General features: G+C 37.1%; 2 protein-coding genes across 14 annotated transcripts in view; one reads left to right on the top strand and one right to left on the bottom strand.

Annotated features, from left to right (window-relative positions):
• ARFGEF1 (ARF guanine nucleotide exchange factor 1) overlaps positions 1–23,648 on the top strand; it is a 227,310-nt gene extending 203,662 nt beyond the window's left edge. For 2 of the 3 annotated variants that reach the window (XM_077166936.1, XM_077166934.1), the window contains 11 exons: positions 377–507; positions 4,589–4,718; positions 5,238–5,373; positions 5,456–5,594; positions 7,282–7,354; positions 10,573–10,705; positions 15,934–16,073; positions 17,608–17,776; positions 19,134–19,272; positions 20,599–20,716; positions 22,183–23,648. In XM_077166936.1, coding sequence (XP_077023051.1) covers positions 377–507; positions 4,589–4,718; positions 5,238–5,373; positions 5,456–5,594; positions 7,282–7,354; positions 10,573–10,705; positions 15,934–16,073; positions 17,608–17,776; positions 19,134–19,272; positions 20,599–20,716; positions 22,183–22,347 — 1,473 coding nt within the window. In that variant the 3' untranslated portion in view covers positions 22,348–23,648. The remainder of the gene's footprint in view (positions 1–376; positions 508–4,588; positions 4,719–5,237; positions 5,374–5,455; positions 5,595–7,281; positions 7,355–10,572; positions 10,706–15,933; positions 16,074–17,607; positions 17,777–19,133; positions 19,273–20,598; positions 20,717–22,182) is intronic. The other variant, XM_077166935.1, reaches the window with a different exon arrangement.
• A 994-nt stretch (positions 23,649–24,642) lies between these two features.
• CSPP1 (centrosome and spindle pole associated protein 1) overlaps positions 24,643–25,629 on the bottom strand; it is a 234,531-nt gene continuing 233,544 nt past the window's right edge. For 10 of the 11 annotated variants that reach the window (XM_077166946.1, XM_077166937.1, XM_077166942.1 and 7 more), the window contains one exon: positions 24,643–25,470. In XM_077166946.1, coding sequence (XP_077023061.1) covers positions 25,259–25,470 — 212 coding nt within the window. In that variant the 3' untranslated portion in view covers positions 24,643–25,258. The remainder of the gene's footprint in view (positions 25,471–25,629) is intronic. The other variant, XR_013178240.1, reaches the window with a different exon arrangement.

Genomic DNA, 25,629 nt, shown 5'->3' with positions numbered 1-25,629 from the left:
AAGACTATTACTGTATACTAACATGGACCTTTGGGGAGCTTATTACCCTTTTTATACATTAGCTCATTTGATATTCACTTTCCCAGTGATGTTGACTGAATTGTGTCAGCATCATTTGAAATGGTAAAAATAAGAACCTGATTTAGTCTGGCTAATTGTGCATAAAGCTGGTGGCAGTTGAAGCTGGAAATCGTTTTTGGGATTCTAGTCTAGTGTTCTTTGTAGGTACTTACAGTTTCTTTCTTTATAAATTATTGTGTATCCATTTGCTCACTTTTTGTGTAGCATTTAAATTTTGGGGGGAGGAATAATGTGCTTAATGTACAGATGTATTGATGTGTTTTGCTTTTAGCTAATCCTACCTTTCTTCTTGAAGGCTTTCAAGGAATATACAAGTGATGATATGAATGTGGCACCTGAAGACAGGGTGTGGGTGAGAGGATGGTTCCCAATTCTCTTTGAGTTGTCCTGTATCATTAATAGATGCAAATTAGATGTAAGAACCAGGTAACAATCAGTATTTGCAATTAAAATTTTGAAGGACTTGTTTTGACTTTAATCAAATGAATTTCTGATGTGAACACAAGATCAATAATTAAATGTCATAGATCTTATGTTTTATAAATATGATTTAATTAGCCAAATTTTAAATTATGCTAAGAGCAACATTAAAAAGGAAAATACATTATTTTTCCTTAAAATTTCATTTTGACCTCCTTTGAGTTTTAGTTTCTAATTTAATTTAATAACTTCACATATTCTGTCTTTTCATTCATTTCCATTTAGAAATTGAGGTTGGTGACAAAATTAATTTTATTTCTGAATGAATGAAAAGAGAATTGTAAACTGCACATTGCTGGTGGATTTAAAGTAAAGAACAGTTTCTCTCTGAAACCTGGGAATTAAAATAGTCTTGAATAACATAGATTTCTCAAAGAATTGAACTTTTTCAGAAATGATTCTAGATAAAGAGATTTACATGAACATGAAGTCCATTTGTAAAAGAACTATTATGGTTATTATCTAACCATATAAATGCTCAATATGCACTTTTCATGTCACAGTTCAGTTCCGTCCCATCGTATAATTTTTATCACCTTTTAGGTTTTTTTTAAATTTTTTTTATTGTTAAATATAACATATATACAAAGAAAAGAAAGAGAAAGTGATGATTTTCAAAGTACGCTTCAACAAGTAGTTGAAGTAGGACAGATTTCAGAGTTTGTTATGGATTACCATTCCACTATTTCATATTTTTTTTTCTAGCTGCTCCAAAGCACTGGAGGCTAAAAGAGACATTTTTTTTTCTTTTTTATGAAAAATAACATATATACAAAAAAGGCAATAAATTTCAAAGCACATCATAACAATTAGTTGTAGAACAAATTTTAGAGTTTGGTATGGGTTACAATTCTACAATTTTAGGTTTTTATTTCCAGCTGCTCTAAGATACTGGAGACTAAAAGAAATATCAGTACAATAATTCAGCAACCATACTCATTTGTTAAACTCTACTTTTTCTGTATAACTCCACCATAACCTTTGATCTTTCTCCCAGTCTTCAGGGGTATTTGGAGTATGCCCATTCTAACTTTTTCATGTTGGAAGGGGCTATTAACAATATGGGACAGGGGGATGGAGCTAGTTGATGCTCTAGAGAGGCTGGTCCCTCTGCATTTCAGGACTTATCTCGTCCAGGGACCCATCTGGAGCTTCTAGGTTTCTTGAAAGTTACCCTAGTGCATGGAACCTTTGTAGAATCTTATATAAGGCCCTTGGTGTACTTTAGGATTGGCTGGAATGGTTTTGGTTTTGGTTTTGCAGGTTATGGCAGGTAGCAATGTCTAACTGAAGTTTGTGTAAGAGTGACCTCCAGAGTAACCTCTCAATTCTATTTCAACTCTCTCAGCCACTGATACCTTCTTTGTTACACTTCTTTTCCCCCTTTTGGTCAGGATGGCATTGTTGATCCCATGGTGCTAGGGCCAGACTCATCCCTGGGAATCATCTTCCATGCTTCCAGGGAGAATTTCACCCCTGGATGTCATGTCCCTCCTAGAGGGAAGGGCAGTGATTTCACTTGCAGATTGGGCTTAGAGAGTCCACATGTGAGCAACAAAAGAGGTTCTCTGGAAGTAACTTGTCGACATACCTATAGGTAGCTAAGCTTCTCTACTACCTACATAAACTTCCCAAGAGTAAGCCTCAAGATCAAGGGCTTGGCTTATTGATCCCTAATGTTTGACACAGTATCAGAGGTTTCCCCAGTGGTAACCCTTTAGTTTTGACTACAAAATTTAAATGACCAACTTGTGCATCCTGATATCAGTCAACAAGCATTTAGGCCCTTCATGAGTTCAATTTTATGTTAGTTCTGTTTTGCTGTGGGAGAGGGATATTCCAAAGCAATATTTTTTAAAAGCCCTTCCTTTAAGGATGTTGTCTACTCATTGGAAAGAGTCATTAATCATAAAGAGATTTAACTTTATTAGATTTTTTTCAAATCACAAACGTAATACAGACTTGTAACAAATTATATGATAGAGGCTTAATGAATTAATCACTTCTTCCCCTCCTGCCAGAACCACTCTTATCCCCCAATCAAGTCATGTTTGATTTATGTCCTAAGAAACTTCTCATTTTTATAACCCTATTTGTTTTAACACAAGTTCTTGTGAAATAACTAAATAATGCAAAACAAGACTCAAAATTTGGGAATGTGTCATGGACTGTTGTAATCACAAGAATATTACTAGTTTGTATTTTACAAGTATTTATTTTGTACTTAGGCCTAGTGGATTGTTTATCAGTGGACCTGTTAGGGACTTGATACAATTCAATTTTAGATAGCCCCCAATTCATGCAAATCTAAATTTCCAACTTGTAAATGTCCAGCCACCTCAGTGGAGTGACTAACATGTCATGACTAATTAATATGAAATACATGTCCTATAAACTCAGAACACACGTGCATCCCCTGTCCCATCTTCTTTTGCACTATGTTGTTTGTTTAGCTTATGGGCAAGTTCTGCTTGATAAAGGAGAAGAAAAACTAGAGTAAAAATTTGGTGCTGGCTTTTGATTTCCCTGCCTCACCCTACCATTTGTATAGGCTATTACTTAGATTACATTTTAAAATGTAGCACTATCATATGTATAATACCATAAATTTCAAAGTACTTTTGTGTACATTCTCATTTGATTCTCCCAAAATCTGTAGGTAAAGAAACTGAAGATATTAGGTTAAATAATTAAGTTAAGGTCCCAATTTTCTTTTTCTTTTTACTCAAGTATTGCTTAAAAAATGACTTCTCTAGCAGTAAACATTCTTGAAAACTTAAGTAGATCACTGTGTTTGCTTTGGGGCCTGGAAAAACAGGATTCCCCTCATCCCCTATCCCAGCCATGGGAGGTCCTTGGAGCTCAGTAGATGGAGGAGGAGGGAGCCTTTGTATGTGAGAAACTATGGGCTTCGTACCCACTAGTGGGAATCTGACTGGGCCCACCTTTGGAGAACTTGGTACAGCACCTAGAGCAGTTTCTTTATTCCTGTTCCTGTTATATTTTAGGTATTCCTGGTATATTTTAGCTTAGATAGGCTGTTGTGAACTTGCCATAGCATCATACTACCATGAAGTTATTTTATGCCTTTATTCAACAAATATGTACTATATGCCAAGCATGTTCTAGGCCTGGGATAGCATAGCAGAAAATGAACTTGACTAATTACTCTTCCTTAAAGAAAAAAAATTTTTGACATACCATTAGACTTTGAAGAACATAAGCTATTTTGTAAATTGAAAAATTCTGCTGGAAGAAAGTAGCATGTAGAAAGATCAGCCTTTTAAATTTTGGCGGAAGGTACTATTATTTCAAGCAAGATAATAACTCGAAGTCAGGAAAGCAATTTAGAGTTTCCACTTTAAACACTTTTTCAAAAGTTAGTGAACATGATCCTACAACTATAACAGTTTATTCATTCAAAGCTTACTGAGCGCTTACAGCAGTGAACAAAACAGACACAAACCCTTGCCCTCGTGTAGTTTATATCCTAGTGGGTTAGTTTTATAATAAAACATTTTGTTTGGGAGTAGTTTCTGAACAAGATTTAGAATGTTAATTGAAATTCTCTAGCCTTTGAAAAAGATTTTCAAAAATCTAATTTTTGCTCATTCTTAGACTGCTTCATTGTAGTAGAACATGGATAGAGAGCAGTGTTATGGATATACTTCCTCCTTGGCTTCAGTGCCACAAAATTCATATTCACCCAAATGGTGATTTTTCTTAAGGTGTAATTCCATTTATAATTTTTCAATACTGATATGTTGGAGTGGGAATTGGGGAAAAGTAAAATAGTTTTGGTAAAGCTAATGCCTGTGGAGTTCTTTCCTAAATGATACATCCTAAAGAAATCAGTTTTTTGCAACAGATTTCTGAAAACCCAATTTCATGTGTCAGACTGAAACGAGTTTTAAACTTTCTGTTTTTAGTATCTTTGGGAACTAATAAAAGTTTTTTAAGAGGTGGCTTCTGTTGTAGTATACTTTTATTGTATTAGAGCTCTCCTGATTATGTTTTGTTATTTTAGGGGTTTAACAGTAATGTTTGAAATAATGAAAACATATGGCCACACTTATGAAAAACACTGGTGGCAGGATTTGTTTAGAATTGTTTTCAGAATCTTTGACAACATGAAATTGCCAGAACAGCAGACAGAGGTAAGAGAACACAAACTTTTCATTTAGCATAGTCAAATTTCAGGGTTCCTAATATATGCCCTAATACATTTTAGTGTTTCAAAGTAAACCCATTGAGCAGAAAAGAATTCCTGGAAAATATTTCTTTAGAGCATGAGAATATAATAGTAGTGTCTTTGTAAAACAAGAGTATTATTTTAGTACAAAACTAAGTTAATGAATTAGTTTCTTAATTGTTTTTATTGAATTTCCAGTTTCTTTTCTCATTTTAATTTTGTCACAACTAAAAAATTTTTATGATCAAGACAAATAATACAGAAAATAGTTGAATTTTATTCATATCTGATATGGGTTATTAGGGATAATGGAGAAGATAGGAATCAGATATATGAGGGGGAAAATAATATTCCAGAGAGAATTAAGAGCTCTGTTCAAAGAAACTCCGGTGGGTTTCCATTTTAAATATGAAAACCTTTCTTTTTTTAATTCTAGTAATTAGTAACTGGCATAACTTTCACTTAACCTCTTTTTCTCCCCCAGAAAGCTGAATGGATGACAACTACCTGCAATCATGCCCTTTATGCGATCTGTGATGTGTTTACCCAGTATTTAGAAGTACTCAGTGATGTACTTCTGGATGATATTTTTGCGCAGCTCTACTGGTGTGTACAGCAAGGTAGGTCTGTATTACGTGTGTTAAAAAGTTGTTAAACATGACTGTGGTAATAACGTAAATGAATTGCTCTTTTCTTTTCTAGATAATGAGCAGTTAGCACGATCTGGTACAAACTGCTTAGAGAATGTTGTTATTCTGAATGGTGAAAAATTTACCCTAGAAATCTGGGATAAAACTTGTAACTGCACTTTGGATATCTTCAAAACCACAATCCCACATGCGTAAGAAATCTTTTCATACAACGTTATGTTTATATTTGTATATTGAAAAAGTTTGATAATGACTATTTCTCATAACAGAAATCCTTTTAAGCATGTCCCAGTGTTACATAAAGTCAGATTTAATTAAAATCAGACTCCTGTAAACCATAACAAATTAATGAACTAAATTCTTTGTAACTGAAAACCTTTAGTCTGATCATCTAAAGTTTGTGCCATGATTAGGTGATTCCACTGACTTTTATAAGATTTTTTTTGTCCAGATCAAACTAATCATTGGCTTCTAATTGGAAAAAAAAATAAAACTCAACATGTTTTAGTTATTGTAGATTTAATAATCAAAGTAAGCCAGTTTGCAAATACTCTATCTTATTTATAATTGTCATCTTTCTCTAAGGGATGAATTTGGAATTGAGTCATAGTGTAGTAGTTGTTATCAATGGGGAAAGAATGACATTGTTAGGCTTCGTGACTCTGTAGCACCTGATTTATTGGACAGATTTGAACTTATTTCCACTCAACTCTGGGGTTTCTCTGAGGTTCATATAGTTTTACCTTATGTATACAGTTTTTAAGTCCACTGGTAGACTGTTCTTTAAAAACAAGTATGTCCCCTTTTATATGAAATCATCAATTAGTCCAGATTTTTAAACTTCATAATCATTTTCTTTTAATGAATTAAATGTCTTTGTACTCTCATAATCCCCTTGTAAATATCCTAATCAGTACTAAATAGATTGTGAAAAAAAGGTGTACACTCCAGTAGAGACGCAGTCTCTAGATAGGACTTAACTGAAAGAATACATCATGATTCCTTTGGCCCATTTCTAATTATTGGATAATTTTTCTTATTTTTTATTGGAGCACTTTTTCACTGGAGCAGTGTAACAAACTTACATGATTTAAAATGACCCATGTCTACCAGAGTTTTTATCTGTGGCCATGAGGTCAAAGTTAGTGTGCATTCTTCCATAGGAAATCTTTACAGAAACCAACTGGGCTGTACATTTTTGTTTTATTTTGTTTTGAAAGAATTGATTATTTCAATTTATCGACTTATACACTCAAGATAAAAGACTTCAGAAATAATCTAATAAGTGTCTCCTAATAGAAAATATCTATACCAGAGCCCTTTCTGTGTTGAATTGAAATGACCTGTTTACCATTTATCTGCCCCCATTTCCCAGGGGCTTCTGCTTCCCCAGAAGCAAGAACTTGGGCCTTAATCTTCTGTCTATCCTGAGCATGCAGTCTGAATGTGAAATTCAGTAACCTATTGTGGGTCAAAATTTTAGTTTTTTGTTTATTTTTATATGTTTTATTTTAAATAATGCCTCCTATGAATTTTTTTTAAAGCCTCAAACTTTTAAAAATCTCACTTTGAAAAATACTTGATGACATTATTATGTAGAAAAATTTTAAGGTTTTGAAGCTTCAAAAGTATGCTTTATGGTAACATAAAATTGATAACCAGATTACCCTAATTTTAATTACATTAAATGCTAATTGATTGTGTTCTGAAAGTACATATTTTAAACTTTCTACTATCAGCTAATTACTCTTAGCTGTAGTCAAAAGATAAGTATCTTGTTTTCAGTATATTATGATTTTTTTTGTGCCCTTTTCAAAACATGTTGATTGTCATATGTGGCCAGCCCCAAGTGACCCCTGTGATTTTGGTATTTTAAAGGCTCTTGACCTGGAGACCCACCACTGGAGAAACTGTTCCTTTGTCTCCATCTCCTGTAAGTGAAAAACAGTTGGTAAGTATGGTAACTAAAACCCATTTTAAATTATTTAATTACTTGCAATAAGTAATTTTATCTTCTTATATATGAACCCAGTGCTTTTTAAAAGATAGTATTGGGCAGATAATGGTGGCTCAGTGGCAGAGTTCTTGCTCAGCCAGAGACCCAGGTTCGCTTCCTGGTGCCTGCCTATGTTAAAAAAAAAAAAAGTATAAATTTGCTGTCCAGAATCCTTATGTTAAATTTCATGATGGCACATTTCCCAAAAAGCTTAAAAATCTTTTAAGTGCCATGGAGGGAGTATTTTTTAAATTATTTTTAATATAGATGGTCTGAGTAGAGAGTAAAATGATTTCAAGTGTTTTGAGAAGCAGAGAGCAGATTATTTAGGGATTTCCATGCTAGGCTGAGAATATTATTAGATTATCTTGTTTTATCTTGCTTAAAAATATAATTTCAGCCTCCAGGGAAATTATAAAAATAGTACCAAAAAAAGTCTAATTTTTTCTTTTTGCTTTTTTCTCCAAATATTATCATTTTACTATATTTGCTTTATCATTCTCTGCTTCCCCCACACGTTTTTTGGAATTCTTCCAAAAGTTATTTATAAATATGTTACTCTTTCATTGCTGAAAATTTTAGTGTTTTTAGACACTAAACTTACATAATAAAATGATATTCTCTTACATAATCATAGAATAATTAACAAAACCAGGGCATTAACACTGATACAGAACTACTATGTAATGTACAGGTCTCATTCAAATAATAACTCTGCTTCCACAAATGTCCTTGAATTTAAACCCAGGAGACCAGAGTTAGTTAGTAAGTTAGTATCCATTGGGCTAATTTGGCCCCTTGAACTTTAAAATGTCTTAACTGATTGTGAACATTTTAAACTTGGATTTCACAGAAGAATACCTTTCAGATTTCTGTTGAAAGGACTGTGAAATCTGGCATTATTGAACCTATGATTTTACTTCATGTAATGTATCTGTTGGAGTTGTCTGATTCATCAAACTCCTTCACTTCTTATCAAATTCTGTTTGTTCCTAGCCCAAAAGAAGGTGGCGCTCATTTTTATTTTTCTTATATATGGCTTACTCACTGCCTTGACTCGTGTGGTTTTGTTTTTGCCATCTCTGCTGTATAGGATAGTTTTCACTGTGGACTTGGATGACAGGCCCCAAATCAAATCCTGGCTCTGGTACTCATTTAGCTCTATAAACTGCAGCAAGTCACTTAACCTCTTGTAAAAGAAAGCTGATGCTAGGGCAACATCGGGCAGAGCATGCAGGTCATTTGCTCAATGCCTGGCACAGTGAGTGCCAAAGTTTTTGAACTTTTGAGAAATATACAGGGTAAAAACTGGAGTCCCTTTTCAATCTGCCCACCCACCCCACTCCAAAATTTAATACTGTGGTGTATTTACTTCCAGCTGTTTATAAGTATATATACTTTGCATATATATTTAATATTCGTTATATGTCTTTTTTTTTTTTTTTTAATAAAATCTTATTTGGATACTTCTAAAATTTGGAACTAGGAGATGTTTCCATAGTCAGTACACAGAGGTTTCTTTCACAGGGGTTTGCTGTTTTCCACTACAGAGTCCCTTTGTAAGGAGAGGTGGTGGATCTAAAAAATCCAAAAAAAGATCTTTATTTATATTTGTATTTACATTGAATATGCAGAAAAATAGAGAAACCAAAATGCCTAATATTTAAAAATTCTTATAATATAGAGGAGAACTTTTAAATCTCCAATGTTGTAGCCTAGTTTTTGTACATAAGTGGTGTGCTGAGGAAAAAATTCTTAGAAAATCATGAAAATGTTCAGGAAATTTAAAAATCAGTGCTTTCATTTATTTCCAGTAAGAATATGTTGTTAAATTTAACTGATTGATTTTTCCCTTAAAGTTACTTATTAAAATGTATACATAAAAAAAGAGATGCCTGTTTTATACCTATTTTTAAACAATAAATATTCCCTTAAAGGATGTATAATTCCAATACAAGTGTTGTTATATGCATTCATACACTAAAGGTTTCATTTAAAAACTGTATTTTATGCCACTATGTCATGTGCATTAACCAGATGCTCTATTGGATCCACACAGTTTATACTGAAAGTGTTTAAACAATTACTGAAAATACAAAAATGAACAAAAATAGCCATTACAGTAATAATGGTTTTATGTGTAACATTTCACTGTTTTAAAAAAGTTTTTCTCATTTGGACCCTCTAACAATTTTGTGAACCAGATTTAGTATATATGAGTCCCATTTTATGGAGAATGGGAAATGAAAACTCATCAACTCTGATATTTTAAGTCCAAATTAAAGTTTTTGTTTTGATTAGCCCTGTTTCTTGAAACACAGACCCAGGTCTTACTTTCACTGACCCAGCTTAGGTTTCTTCAGGTTGGGACTGCTATGTCTGAGTTCTCAGTTCCTCCTGAAACCAAGTCTATGTCTTCTGAGTGCGGTGTGCTGAATTTAGCAAAATAAAGCTATAATGTAGTGGTATCAACTACCATTTAATGCTAGTGCTTTCCATTTATTATCTTTAATCCTTAACAACGCTTAAGGAAAATGTCTTTTCCATTTTCATATCAGAAAACCACAGTTCAGGAAGATGAATTACTTTTCCAAGGCCACGCTGCTAATAAGTACGAGGGCTGAATTCTGGGGTAGATCTGTTGGACTTCAAAGTCCAGCTTCTCTTTGCGGCACCACACAACTACTTTTTGACTCTACTCTGTGGCCTCAGCCATCCAGATCCTCACCATAAGCTTTCTGGTCCCTGGTTGGTTGATAAAGTCCTTTCCTAAACTTACTCTGCAAAGCCTTCTGGGGCGCAGCTCTCACAAAATTCGCAGATGTCTCCCTCCTCTCTGCCAAATGTGTGTGTTGAGAAATTTTCCTGATCTCTTGGGGAGATTGCTGACTGGTTTTCTGTCATAGTGAAGCTTAGCCTTTTTATCTGTTGTTCTTGGTCGGTGCTGGTCCTGAGCCCAGTGAGGGTCAGAAAGGAAGCTTTTATCATAAGAACTACCAGCTGTATCCATGTATAATCAATCTTAAGTTTTCTCATTGTGTATATAATTACACTGCACAGAACATCATTTTCACAGGGACGTAGTTGTTAAAGAGGTAAACAACATAATAATAGAAAATATTTTCATCCTTAAACTATTCACTGTACTTACAATGAATGTTTTATTTTATTAGGATACAATATCACAGACATCTGTAGATATCCATGATTCTGTTCAACCAAGGTCTGCAGATAGTAGACAGCAAATGCAACTGACTTTTGTCTCTGCTGTGAATGAAGAGGCCAGCAAAACTAAACCTACAGCAAGTGAGTTATTTCTCTAAAGAAAAAAAAAACCTGTATATTTAGTTTTAAGAAAATGGAATTTTATATAATCATCTTTGCTGCTAGGGTTAGTATTTCTCCTCTCCTATATTTAATGTAGGAAAAGGATGAAATCTTTTATTTCTGTTCTTAGCAAACAGTAACTTATAATTGTTTAGTCAAAAACCAAAAGCCTCCCCCCCACCTTCTGTGTGAAAAGAACTGAGAGACTGAAGGGGGGTGAGACAGATGGCCCCTGGGACCCTATGCAGAGATGTGAGTGGGGGCAGCAGTGAGGATGGGGCTTGTGGGGGTATGAGCACAGGAAGTTGAGAGCAGGGAGCAGAGTATAAGGAAGGCTTGCTGGAAAGCCATACTCCTCAGAAATCTTGGACATCCCCTGATGGATAGGTGCTCTCTTGTGGATGGCCAAGGCTCTGTTAATCCCTAGAATATCAGCTTTTTTCACAGTGCGTTTGGGTATTGTTTGTGTGAAATGCATGTCTTTTCCTTCTCCATCCCTTTCTGCATGCCAGCTACAGGTTCTTTCTGTAAAGGTAGGTCTTAAGGGGCCTTCCTCGTTCCATCTACAAGGAGAAATAGTGAAGGGCCACAGATTTCTGAGGAGTTCCTAGCTTTCCAGCAAGCCTTCCTTATACTCTGCTCCCTGCTCTCAACTTGCTTGCTCATACCCCCCCCCCCCAAACCCCATCCTCACTGCTGCCCCCACTCACATCTCTGCATAGGGTCCCAGGGGCCATCTGTCTCCCCCCCTTCAGTCTCTCAGTTCTTTTCACACAGAAGTGGGGGGGGGGGCTTTTGGTTTTTGACTAAATTGAATCAGTTTAGTTTGCTGAAAGAAAGCTAGAACTCCTGAAATAGCCTACTTCCTCCTCTCTATAAAGGAAAACAGGAAAAGCACTTTTCATTAGCATCTTGGTTTAATTAGACTTTATCATTGCTATCTCCTACTGTATTTTTGGCCTCTTATGTACAAGAGTAGTACTCTTTCAAACAAGGGAGAATTGAAAAGAGAAACGTTTTTCTTTTTTCACAGAACTTTTTACTAATCTTAGGTATTTACAGATGTTCTTGAGAAAATATGACTTTTGGTAATCTGCTTCTGGCTTCGTCGTTGTGTCTTGTTAACTTTTTAAAAGGGAGTTAGGTGGTGGTGAGTGGCCAATTTTCATTTCATTCATTTCCAGAGAACAGAATGGTTCTTGTAAGAATCCATCAAAGCTTCAGTCTACTCTGAAAAATGCTCTGAGGGCAGAATTCTGAGTGGCTCGCTCGCTTGCTCTCTCTCTCTCTCAGCCCCAAAACTGATCTTAAACTGCACTTGGCTTTGTGAAGGAAGAAATTGGTCATCATGCGTTCAAAAGTTTTGCCCAACTAATTTGGGAATGTACCTTTTCCTGGAGCCAAAGGGTGTTGCTCCCCTGCTTCCCTGAATTGAGGGCTCAGACAATTATCCTTATACCAGATATCCTGCTCTTATTCACCTGGAAGCTCTTTAAGAAAGAGTCACCCTGAAATTATTACCTAAGAGTAGTTGGAGCGAGAGGAAGAATGAATGGAGATGATCTTCCTTGAGCTTCTCCCTGAACTCCTGCCATCCTCATGGCAGACACGTCTCCAGGGTCGGCTGTCATCTCCCTCTCCACAGCCAGCATGTCAGAAACCATCAGTACAGCACTCTCCACCTATCCCAAACACGCAGATTTTGACTGGCTATCCTGCTTAAGCACTTTAGTCATCTTTGTTAACTCGTGTCCCTGGTTCATTAGCAAAGGATTATATGTGGTTCACCATGAAATGCAGACACAACTGAGTTCTCATTTGACATTCCACAAAATGAATCACAAGTACAGTCTGTTTTTTCCCTTCTGAAAGATACTGTGGATTCTCACAACTAACGAGAAATTATGATAATAGCCATGCCTCCCTGTCTTTGTTACTGGCCTCTGGTAATCTGTCTGTGCTGTTTCCTTCATCATGGTCTACCCATAATAAGACCTGTTTTCCATACCCTTACCCAGGGGCAAAAACTGCTCTAAGCTCTTGCCTGCCTAAAATCTCTGGATCTTCCAACTAATAAATTCTCACGATAACTTAATAGTAGCTACATGGGTCAGCTCTCTTCATCTAGAACATTCTAGATAGCTAATTCTTCCCTTCAAACTTGAATATGTACCCTGATGGCCTTCCTCTGCAGGGGTGCTGATTCTAGGAAGAGGAAGAGAACCTTAAAATATTTTCCTAAAAAGTGTAGGTAATCCTCAGAGGTCTTTAGAGACTCTGACAAAATGGGTTTTTTATTACTTTTTTGTAATACTTTATTACCTTTTTGAAAGCAGAGAGTATGGGAGGTCACCATTCCACAAGCAAGGGGCCTTTTATTTCCCTCTTTCCATATCAGTACTACTGAGAGTCAGGATGGGTTTTGCTGACCAGTCAGATATGTAGGATGGACAGGGAGATAGCAGACTTTAAGAGATGGCCTACTCTCAAATCCATATGAATAGTCTGTGTGAGAATAGCTCTCAACTTTGGCCAGAAATGAGTACCAGAGATTTGATTAAACCTTTTGGCTAATAGGGCAACTGTAGCTACCTTGGTGTTCTAATTTAAGATACCCTTCAGAGAAGACGAATGCAAATGCATGCTTAACTCTGACAGCTTTTTAAGTATAGGGCATTTCTTTTCCAATCCTGAGCACCTAGAGACCAGTGTATGCTTTCTCACCTTGCATACCTCAGAACTCTTGTCTCTGGCATTCTGATTCCTGGATTTATAGAGAAAGGAAGGAAGGGCATTTCCCTTCATCTGATCATATATATCCTCCTGGCCGCCCAGGTGGGAAGCTCATGACAGGTACATTGTGCAGTCCTGCTGATTCAAGGGTCTGATCCCTATTGCAGGTTGCTTTCCTGACAGCCTTAATGAGCAGTTAGTCCATGTGCCTATGCCACTTATGTCAACTTCTTCCCTAAAGTGTGGAGAACAATCAACCAGCACCTACCAACTATGTGCTTCCTGGTAGAGCTACTTGTTTAAGCTTCTGTCCCAAACTATACCTGTTAAGTCAGCTCCATGCACCATTCTCTCTCCTGCCCTCTGGATCCTTTGTCACTTTGCCCAGACTATCACCCCATTTAACACTCTTCTGCATGCTTTGGGCATGCATCTACCTTAGATCCCAAGATTACATTGCATCAGCCACCTCATTATTCCTTTGATTCAGTCTCCGTCGTGTTTTAAATATGCTTTTACGTGTTTTGTTAGAGGGCATGAAGAATGACTAGAATGCCACACATTCTTTGTGACATTGGTGTTAGCCTTATGGGCCACCATATTCCCAGGAGCCTCTTCACTTGGCAGGCAGGTTGTATTCCTCTGTTTTGTAAGAAGGCTGTCTGCCATCTGCGTTGCTCCTGTTCATAGAAAAGAGTACAGCATGGCTCTGCGTCCTTAACCCTATCTGAAGGGCATTCTTTCTAAACACTTTCAGAAAATACCATTGCTTGATCTAGTCTTGATGCAGTACCTATGCCCCATGTAGTTAATCCTGGTTTTATCTTTGCTCCCTATACTACAGTGACCCAAGGAAATGGTCTCCTAAGAAAACCCTGGCAATATCAACCCTTTTCATGAGCTAACTTTGTCCAAATAAGTATTGTACCCACATATGGTACAGGTTGTTAGTAAGATGGGGGAAAAACATGGGGAGGCTCAATTTCCCTGCTTTAGTCATCTACCAGATTATCAGTGTGACTAGTGATGTCTGTGGCCCTGGTGAAAGCTCTCTGAATACCCCAGCCTCATCAAAACTGCCTCTCATCGCCTGTCAGCGGCCCTTCATGAGTCTCAAGGTACTGCCAAGAGCCTCTAGCACCAGGGCCTGAGAATGTTTTTATGACTTGAGTGAGTGAATGGCATATGTTGGTTTATGCTGTCACTGTATTGAAGTACTGAAAAGATGATATTTAAGAGAGACAAAGATGGGACTTGTGTGTATCTTTTTGTTTTATTTTGCTTTGATTTTTAACTTGAGATCTAGTATGAAGAATCAGGTATTAAATAAAACAGCATTCTGAAAAATATCTGGGTAGAAGCCTTTATTAATGACCTAAATAAAAAATTTAACTCAAGAAGTATTTTGCTACCTTGTGACATCTTTTAAACATGAATTTAAGTTCCACAAATTGGTGCCAGAAAAGAGAATTTGTAGTAAAGTGCTTACATAGTAGAAAGAAACTAAGATTGTAAGTAATTAGGTGTTGGAGTCATCGTCTGGAGACTCATTAGCCAGAGATCTCCCCTAAGCCTTTCTCTGGGAAAGCCACCCTGAGAGCCCAGGATTCCCCAGGATCTGGTGTGGCCGATGGGAGTCGCTGCTGCCCCTGAGCCACATGTCAGCTCCTGCAGCAGCTTAGTATTAAGTGCTCATTATTAACCTTGCACTTATACATCTGCTTAACTGCCTACCTGGAACAGTCAGTGAGATGTAACAGTCTTCTGCGAATATGTCCTTAAAGGCTAAGTAAATTGCAGAAATGCTCTGCTGAGCAAACATATATAGCTTGGTGACAAACAACCAAGCGAATGTGCGGGAACACTTCCTTTACTTTGCAGTCTGGTTACTTTTGTAGTCATGTGCTTACCCTAACTTTTTATAGCCTTTTTTGCTGATGGATCATTTGAAAATGTGAGAATCTTAGCTACAACCCCTAATCTGAATCCAGATAAAGCAAATTATATTAACTTAACAGTATTATCTAGTTTGATTAGAATTCTTGGCTGTATATCACTTCCTGTCTCACAGAGATACCGTTCCTGTTGTTATTTATAGTGTTTTATATTACTAATTTCAAAGGTCAAACTTGAGTGTACAGTAAATGCTATTAAAGTTTTAGTTTTTTATCCTTTTGCTGTATTTTATTCATGAGTAACAAAAAACCTGTGGTGGAACAGTCTTGATGAATTCACTCTTCTGAGACATTTAAAGCATTTTGTTTACTTTAAAATGTATTCTTCCAAGACTTCCCTAAATATTGATTAAATTTGACTTTTATGGGTTTTATCTGTACAAAAGCAGCACATCCTTGGTGTGATGCCTGTAAACTACCTTCACATGTATTAACGTTACCTTAGCATTGTTCTGTCATAGAAATTATAAAGGACTCAAAATAATTTTTTGTTTGCATGTGCATTGGGGGTTTCTACAGAATTTCCAGAACAAAAATTGTTTGCTGCCCTGTTGATTAAATGTGTTGTGCAGCTGGAACTCATCCAGACTATCGACAACATTGTGTTCTTCCCAGCCACAAGTAAGAAGGAAGATGCAGAAAACTTAGCTGCAGCACAGGTAAGGAGGTGTGAGTAGGAAGTTGTAACACTGGGGTTCAGAGCAGAGGTCAGGTTAGAGATTCAAGTTGGTCAGCTTAGAGATTCATTTTAAGCCATGAGATGGACATCACAGAGGTAGTGAGTGTGGACATGGCAGAAAAGAGGATCGGAACTGAGCCCTGGGACCCCCTCCACTGTGAGAGTTCCTGATGGTGAGGCACCTGGGAAAAGAACTATGTACAAGAGGCAGTGAGTAGGAGGAGAGCAAAGAGATAGTGTAATCCTGGAAGTCAAGGGAAGAAAATGGTTTTAGAAAGAGAATATGATCCTGTTTGTCACATACACCTGAAAGGCTGAGTTATACTAAGTTGGAGAATTGACCATCAGTTCTAGCAGTTGGAGGACTCTTGACAAGATGTTGAAAATAAGTTTGGGGTTAAAAAGCCTCATTTTTGAGGTGCAATGGTGGCTCAGTGACAGAGTTCTTGCCTGCCATGCCAGAGACCTGCGTTTGATTCTCGGTACCTGCCCATGTAAAATAATAATAAAAGGAAAAAGCCTCATTATAATGGGTACAAAAGAAGAGAAGGAAGTGGAAAGAGTACATATTGAGTTTGGTTGTGAAGAGGTTAAGGGAAATGGAGTCAATGGCTGGAGGAGGATGAGGGGATCAAGGGTAAGTTTGTTTTGTTTAAGTTCTTACAGTACTTTCCAGCTTGTTTGTTGATGAAAGTTTTACAGTAGAGAGAGAGAGAAACTGAGTGAAGAAGAGAGAGACAGTTACTAAAGCAATACTTCTGAGTGAATGGAGTAGTAACTACTTCAAAGTGGAGGTGTCTTGGAAAGAAGGATACTTGCTGCACTATAATAGGGGCAAAGCAAGGTGTATGGTTGCAGATGCAGATTCTTCTGCTATCTTCCCTTTTTCCTCACTGAGATAGACATCATCCACCAAGTGAGGTTGAGAAGTAAGTGTTAGATATCAATGAGGGAAGAGGAAAAACTAACTGGACACCCAGGACAGTGAACCTGGGAACACAGTAGCATTGTTGGGCAGTACCAGAGCCCATTGGATTTGAAGAGAAACCAGTCAGTTTTTTCCCAGTCACTTCTGTTTGGGAGTAAAGACATGGAGTAGGCAGTTTTGCCAAGCAAGTTACTGAAAAGAGTAGCTGAGGGATTATGCAAGGAACAATTAGGATTGTGGTCCCTGGATTCTAAACTGGTTAAGAAGAGAAGGGAAGATATGACAGAGTTATGGTGAAGGGGTGGGGAGAGGCTTGGAAGAAATGAACTGCAGGATGTGGTAGGGGTAGAGTTATTGGGGTCAGAATATGGAAAGATGGGAGGTGGTGGTGGTGGTAGCTGGTTGATTAGTGTGCATGAAATGAACAACATGGAAATTTAAGAATAACAAAAGGTGGGCCTTTGCCTATTTTCTATTGAGATTGAACAGTTTAGTTTCTGTGGGTTGCTTGTAAAAATGGTCTTTGAGGAGCATTGAGTTCTAAATTTTCTATAAGTATTGTGGCTGTGGTGCTTTGTTTACCCAGAGAGACACAGTGGACTTTGATGTTCGTGTTGATACTCAAGACCAAGGAATGTACCGCTTTTTAACATCGCAACAGCTCTTCAAGCTACTGGACTGCTTATTAGAGTCACATAGATTTGCCAAAGCATTTAATTCAAACAATGAACAGAGGACTGCTCTATGGAAAGCAGGTAAGCTGTGCAAGTCTCACATTTTAATATTCACTTTTAATGGATGTGCGAAAGATCTCTACATTTATCCACATTCATCTGTTGTATGCTTGAGATCTGTGCCTTAAACTGTGTATAACTTCTATTTTAACGATAATAATAAATAGCAGCAATGGCAGCAGCTGAAGAAAGAGTAGTGTTGGTAGTTAAAAGTCTGTAGACCAGGGCTTTTTTCTGGTCTACAATAAGACAAATAACTGCCTAGGTGGATTTGTTTCCTCTTTGTAAAATCAACCTGTGATTTGACTGATTTCAGACCAATTGTTCTTTCCTCCTGCTTACCTAGTCTGGGCCTTCTTGTTAATAATCGTCAGCATAATAAAAACTGCCTTTTTATGAGGAAAAAAAACAAAACTGTGTGTGAAGGTTCCATGCACAATATCTGGTAATACCTGGTATATGTATTTGATGGCTTTTTTCTGTTTACTGGAAGTGACCGTATCTCAATGGAAATGAATGTATTATGGGGGGAGGGGGTACATATATTTGTTTTAAAATTACTTAGAAAATTTAAACAAAGAACAAATGTTATATTAATTATTTTTTAATTTAAGAAATAGTTATTCAGTGCCTGTTAGGTACAAAGTGTTGGGAGAGTGAGGGGCCACAGAATATGTCAGAAAAAGAGAGAGGAGCTTGACATGTGTTTGGTAGTTCAGTCCAGAATGCCTTTCCCACTGTAAGCCTGTGACTCAGTTCATCCTCTTCCCTTGAAAGAGTTGTCTGTATTTATTTTCTCCCCTTTCTTCAACCCCTGTTACCACCAGCATTCCACTGGGACTGGCCCTGTTGAGATTACAGGAGACTCCTCATCTCCACACACACTGGACCCTTCATACTCTGGCATTTAGAGGTCTCCCCTGATGGGTGGACTTGCCTTCCCTGTCCCTGTAGGAGAGTATATATGGGCAGGACAGCCAAGCACCAGCACTGCCCCTTCTATAGCTCTGAAGATGGTGCTTTCCAGGGCAGTTCCATTTGAAGAGCTCCACTTTCCTAGCTCAGAAGCTGTTTTACATCATATCTGTAGCTTGAAAGGGGAAGAAATTCTCAACACATAAATCACCTTCCATCTGTGTCTCCAGCCCTGTGTTGACACCTGCAAGGCCCTGCCCAGCCGTAGTCCAGACTACCTCCTGAGTGGGTTTACGCCTGAGGCATTGTCTCTGCTCTGGGGTGCTGGCTACTGGGATCAGTGCACACAGTTTGGTGAGCAGTAGATGCTAAAGGCTGATTGCACACAAAATGCTCCTCCATCCAGATTCTTTGCTTTAAGATGTCTTCCCAGACTAATCCTGGAAATGTCTCCTATCTGCAGGCTTCAAAGGCAAATCCAAACCCAACCTTCTGAAACAGGAGACAAGTAGCCTGGCCTGTGGGCTACGCATTCTTTTCCGGATGTACACGGACGAGAGCCGGGTCAGTGCCTGGGAGGAGGTCCAGCAGAGGCTTCTAAAGTAAGACTTGTGGCTAAGTGTCACCCTCCAAAAGGCATTTGCACAGTGTGGTTGCAGGACAAGGAGATTTCTGAACTTTAGAGCTATTGTTTTCCCATTTGTGAAATGGGAGTTGATGGTGCCCTATTTGAGTGATCTTTAAATTTTTTATTAAAGCAGTTATAGGTTTATAGAAAATTCATGTAGAAAGTACAGTGCTTCCATGTACCCATCCCCCACAGATTTCCATATTATTAACATTTCACATTTATAGGGTTCCTTTGTTAAAACTGATGAAATACTATGATGAAATACTATTATGTCATTAAGTGTAGTGCATGGTCTGCATTAGGGTTCAGTCTTTCTGTTGAACAGTTCTATGGGTTTTTAAAAAATTTTTATTATGGTAACATATATACAACTGAAAATGTCCCATTCTAACCATTTTTACATACACAGTTCAGTGCTCCTTACATTCCTAATGTTGCACTGCCATTAGTACCTCACAGAGTGATTTAAAAAATTGAATGTAGTCTTATAATTAAATGTGCTTTACACAACTGTTGACATGAACAGATCATGCCTGTTGTAACTGGACAGAGGAAAACATTTTATCTCTTAAAATTTAAAAACTTAAATTTAACCTTTGTTATAGTTGATAAGATTTTTTTTAATGCCATAAGATAGCCACATTTTTACACAGTGATTATTTGTGAAAGGGAAAACCTGCCTCCCTGCATTTAATTTGAAAAAATATTTAGAGTTCTTGGTGGTGGTTTTATTTTTTCAATCTCTTTTACTTCATAATAACTTATTCTGTCCTTTAAAATTTAAACTCATACTAAGAATGAAACATGCCATTCAGAAAGAATTCTTTCATCTTTGTGTTGGGTAACACATGTTCTCAGAAACCAGTTGAATATAGTTTAGAGTTTTGAGAGATCACCTAATCTCTGTTTTCCCATTTTATTAATAAGACTGAAGAACCTGGAGGGTCTAAGATCTCATGTTAGGGAAGGAAAGAGTCAGCCCCACTGGAGCACAGGTACTTTGATACAAAGCTTTGTGTACTTGCTACTGCACAGCATCTCTGATTTCAAGAGAATATATAGTTAAGAAAATGGTTTTTCTGATGTTGTAATGACTTCTCTTACTATCCTTGGTTTTCTGTGTACCTTGAAAAATGTATAAATACATGTTACAAACCGATTGATGTGAACAGGTAGGATCTGGCCAGTTCTTGAATAGCTAATATTCATTCTCTCCTTTTCTGAAGTATCCATTCTCATTGAACATACATGTTAGCAGGTCTGCAAGTAGGTTAAAAAGCAACCCTTTGTTTTGCAGTGTATGCAGCGAAGCACTAAGTTACTTCCTCACTCTAACATCGGAAAGTCATCGGGAAGCCTGGACTAATTTACTGCTTTTGTTTCTAACGAAAGTTCTGAAGATAAGTGACAATAGGGTAAGTATGAGACCTCATCAGTAAGGGTATCAGCCTAGCATCTCCCCAGATAGGCCTGCAAGTGGGAGCTGCCTGGGGGAAGGGACCCACATTTACGTTTGTTGTGTAAGAGTCTCTGAGGCGGGTAAAGTGAGGCCCACGCTGTGTTGCTGCTTGTGCAGCTTCAAGGATGGCATTGTATATTACCTTCCTCTGTCTTCCTCATTTTTTCCCCCCCTTTCCCAGCTTTGTCCTCTAATCAGTGGTTCTTATTGGTAAGGCAGGAATCAGAACCCCTTAGGACATCTTGACAAACTGCAAGGTCTCCCATACATCGAAATTCTCATTATCTCCCTTGTCAGTGCCCCCATTCTCCCCATATTGAAAACTGCTGTTAAGCCCACCTCATGGCCTAGAGCTTCCATCCCCTTCCTGGAGGGGAATTGGTCCCTGGGCCTTTGCTCCAGACTTCAGCCATTTCTTTGGCATATTAGTGGTTCTCTGTTACCCAGAGTCCCTAGTTAATAGGCCAGGAAATCATTTAAGAATTTTAAATCAGTACAAACAAAGATAAAATATAAATATATAACTGTAAATATAAATGTATACTTATTTTAAGGTTTTCAAAAACATTTTACTCTTAAAAAATACATAATAAACTATACCTCCCATAAATGGTCCTCTTAGACCCCTGATAGGTTTTAAAAATGCCTGGTCAAGTGGTCTGATAATTTTAAACTTTAGGCCCTACGACAGATGGGACTACATAGAGGCATGCTTGGTACTGTACAGGCATTAATTCCAAACCATACGTATGTGTCCAGGTCCATTTCCATATCCCTGACACGCTGAGCAAAGCTTGGAGAAGTGATCTGAGGCCTCTAGCAACCCAGGGGCAGTAGAGAATCCTCACCCAGTTTGTCCTCTCCCCACCTGGCTTTCTGACCACAATAGTTCATACTAATCAGCAGACATGTTCAGAAACTAAGGAACTACAGCAAAGATATGCTCATAGCTAGAAATTGAACTATAAATAAGCAAGGAATATACTTTTGGACACTGTTTATTCCTTATATTGCAATAGGAGGTAGAATTTTCCCTGAAGTTTAAAATTTATTTAACCAGCCATAGATACAATATTTCAATAACCCAGATCTTTAAAAAATTCAACTCTAGTTCCTGCTAGGCTTCTTACTTTTGTTTACTAATCAGGAAGAAAATGCTTATTTACTAAGTTTGTCAAGAAAATATAATAGAAAATGTTTTTCAAAATAAGGATAAATAACAAAGTTAGTAATGTTTGTATTGAGTGAGTCTTGAATACACCTCATTCTCTTCCATAATAAAAATAATCACTGCTTGATGCATATGTCTTTCCTTATCTTCATTGATTGATGGCTGCCTCAAATGTTTTAATCTAAAGGCAATTTTGCATGGCGTTTGGAATGCAAGCACTTACTAAAGGATAAATTCATTTTTCCCTATAGTTTAAAGCTCATGCATCATTCTACTACCCTCTCTTATGTGAAATTATGCAATTTGACCTGATTCCTGAACTTCGTGCTGTGCTTAGAAGATTTTTTCTGCGAATTGGAATAGTTTTTCAGATTTCACAACCACCTGAACAGGAACTTGGAATAAACAAGCAATGACAGGAACTTAATATTTTTCTGTTGGAGTTTACAGCCCTCTGCTCTCTAAAAGGACCCTGGAGCTGAGGATTCCTACCTGAAAAATGGTTTCTTCGAATTGCAATGTTTAAAGGTTTCTGGTAAAGATGGTTAGAAATATGATTCAAATTTGCAACACTCCTGGCCCTCTTAGTACCTGATGGATTCTGTTTGTCTTTTGGGGCTCATGTTGAGCAGAAGTCTGTTTGTATAGTGCCAGCTCATTCTCACTGGGCCTTCTCTGTCGTGGTAGGGAGAGTGTCACGTAATTGTGGCAGGTATAGAAGTGAAACTTACCCAAAGAACTATAGGTATAATAGATGTAAAGATTTGAACTTCTGCAAGAAGTACAACTCAGGAGAGCTGTATTTTGAAGGATACAATGTTTATAATTGGGGGGGGGTGGAAGAAGAAAAATTATTGTTCACAGTAAAAAGATATTTAGCAACTATGGTATTCTTATTCTGAAGATTTTTGCACACTCAGGCTATCTGAGATACAGGTAATCATCCTTCTGTGAAAAAATGTACAGAGATGCAGGTCTGTAATATAAAGATCTTAAACATTATATAGTTCTTCCTGCACTGTTTTCTTTATTTTCTTATTCATTTGCTAAATACCCGTAATATTTTATCAAATGCACTAAATGTTTGGGTTGAACTTTTTGTCTTTTTTATTTTGTGGGGATTTTTGGTTTTGCCCTTTTGGGGGGTGATAATTTTGAGGGTTTACATGCCCAGAAGCTGTTGTATCTGACACTTGTCAAGATCAACAACAGAAAAACATAAAAGTAGAAAATATCACTACTGACCTAACTACCTGTAATATATTTCTCTTAGGGCTTTTAAAGATGAGCCATTAAAATACAATGATCCTTCATGAACCAAAACTTGAATTACTGCAAAATGAATCTAGGTTGCTGTCACTTTTTTTGGGGTGGGAGTAGGGTGGGGCTTGATGTAGATTTTACTCTGTACAGAACTTAATGCTGAATATAGTAAAATAAATCTGGCATGGTTTGGAGATGGTTAGTTTTACTGGAAATGTATTCATACTGTGAATTGTGCTCTGATGGTTAAAGAAGACAAGATTGTCAAGTCAAGCATTCCGTATTAACAATGGCTGTAGAAAATTTTTCAGATGGATAAAATGTATATGGTACAGATGTAAAGTTTTCTATGTAAAAGATTCTGTACAACTTTCTGTACAATATTGATTCTCATCTGGCATATTCTAATCAGGTTACAGGTCAATAAAGTTTTTGAATTATTTCACCATTGTAATCATAACCTCTGTATTCAGTAACCCTATGTGTTATTATTTTTCATTAAGAACCAAACAATTATGGAAGGGTTATTTTCAGCCAAAACTACAAATACAAGTTTATTTAGTTATATTTCCTTTCCAACTAAAGGCATTATATCCCTATCCCCAGCGTGCTTTCTAAACCGTAAGATATTCATAATTTTAAAATATTTTGTGTATTAATTAATAGCCTAGAATAGGCTTATTCTAGTTGAATGCTGGGTGAAAGAGCTAAAGTTTTCTTTGAGCAGTGATATTGTGTGTCCTAGGAGTTTGTGTCATACCCAACAGCATTAAAAAGAAAATTGGAACTTGGCAAGCTAAATCTTGACGAAAGTTTGCGTTAAAAATGGGACAAGTGTTCAGTCTTATTTAAATCAGTGCAAAAAGACTGCAACAGCAGAACTAGACTGTATTTATTATCCCCTAAGAGGCAGCCCAGCTGGGGGCTACAGCTGGGCATCACTCAGTTTGTCCCTGTTGGGACATGTCCATCTCAGGGATGAGTGTTTCAATGACCTAGTGGTTTATAATTTTATGGTGTAGTATTAAAACTCAAAGGAGAAAGAAGAATGCATCCTACTTTCACATGATGATATAAGAAGAAAAATCTTTAATAGTAAAGAAACAATGGCTTGAATATAAAATTTACATGTGGCTAAAACTCAAACTGTCAGAGAAATTTCACACTTGCAGCGAACTACTCTGATCTTCTCTGCCATCAATTACATCAACGGGAAAATGTAAGGAGTGGTGAGGTGCCCAAGGGTATTTCAGCTGTCATGGAACTGAAAACTAATCCAGGTAAGAATTGTTTTCCAGAATCTGAATGAATCCTTTTTTAAAGTTGTCACTTCTCCAAGGGTACACGATGCGTAGAGTTTGACTCCTGAGTGTCACTGCCTCTCTTAAATTTCTGTAACACCTAACTTAGAAACCTCAATTCCAGATAAAATAAGAACTCAACACTGGTAATAAAAATAAAAATTTATTTCTGTCAAGAAGTAGTTAAATTTTATAAATTAGTAGCTTAAGACAATGCCTTCATTGGCACAAAAATAAAATTGAGGCAGAAAGATGTACCATTTAGTACATGGCTCACAGGAATAAAATCAGTTATGGCTCCCTTCATTTATACTGAATCAGTAGTTATAAATAACATGAAAATAACTAGCACATTTGATTCCCAAATTACACAACTGGAATAGTGTGACAGCTGCAAAAGATGTATTTACTGAGTTATTTTAACAGAGATAACTGGTAAAATGTGCATTTAACAAAAGATATACTGGTTTTACAGTACTGTTAAGACACTTGGGTTTATTCACCTGATCTTAATGACAAGCAGAATTTAAATAATGCACATATGGTAGAGGTCATTACCATGCTAATTTATGGCAAAATTGTGTAAAAATAATTCTGTACTATTCTACATTATATAAATCAATTGTGGCCTTTTATTTATGTACATAAAATACACCTATATACAACTGGAAGTAAGTAAATTCGCAGGTAGGACAAGTTAAAGGTTCAGATTTAACTTGCCCTTCACCTTAAAAGGCACTACTGAGTTCAGTACAAGTTTATTTTAACCATGTGCAGTAGACAGGCCCTGCCAATTAAAAGGACCTGGTTTTCCAGGCACCTGTTTTTGCTCTTCGTTCAGTTGCTCTGCCATGAATCGTCTCAGCGTTTCTGAGGTGCCAGGCCGTAGCCAGGGCTCAGTTGCTACGGAATTTGATCTGTCCTCACCCACTTGTTTCATGATATCATCAGGGTCAACCAGTGAACTCTCATCATCTGAAGGGGGCCAAAAAAAAAGGAGACACAACTCAGGTAACATACATGGCTAGTAGGTCCCAGAATGTAGGTCACCTGTAACTCAACCCATTACATCCCTACATTTCCCCACAGTGTTAGTCTAAACTGTATTATTTTGTCCAGACCCAACAGGGGGCC

The sequence above is a fragment of the Tamandua tetradactyla genome, chromosome 6, assembly GCF_023851605.1.
Source record: "Tamandua tetradactyla isolate mTamTet1 chromosome 6, mTamTet1.pri, whole genome shotgun sequence".
Classification (NCBI taxonomy): Eukaryota; Metazoa; Chordata; class Mammalia; order Pilosa; family Myrmecophagidae; genus Tamandua; species Tamandua tetradactyla.
Note: the sequence above shows the minus strand (reverse complement) of the source record. Positions and strands in the feature narration are given on the sequence as shown.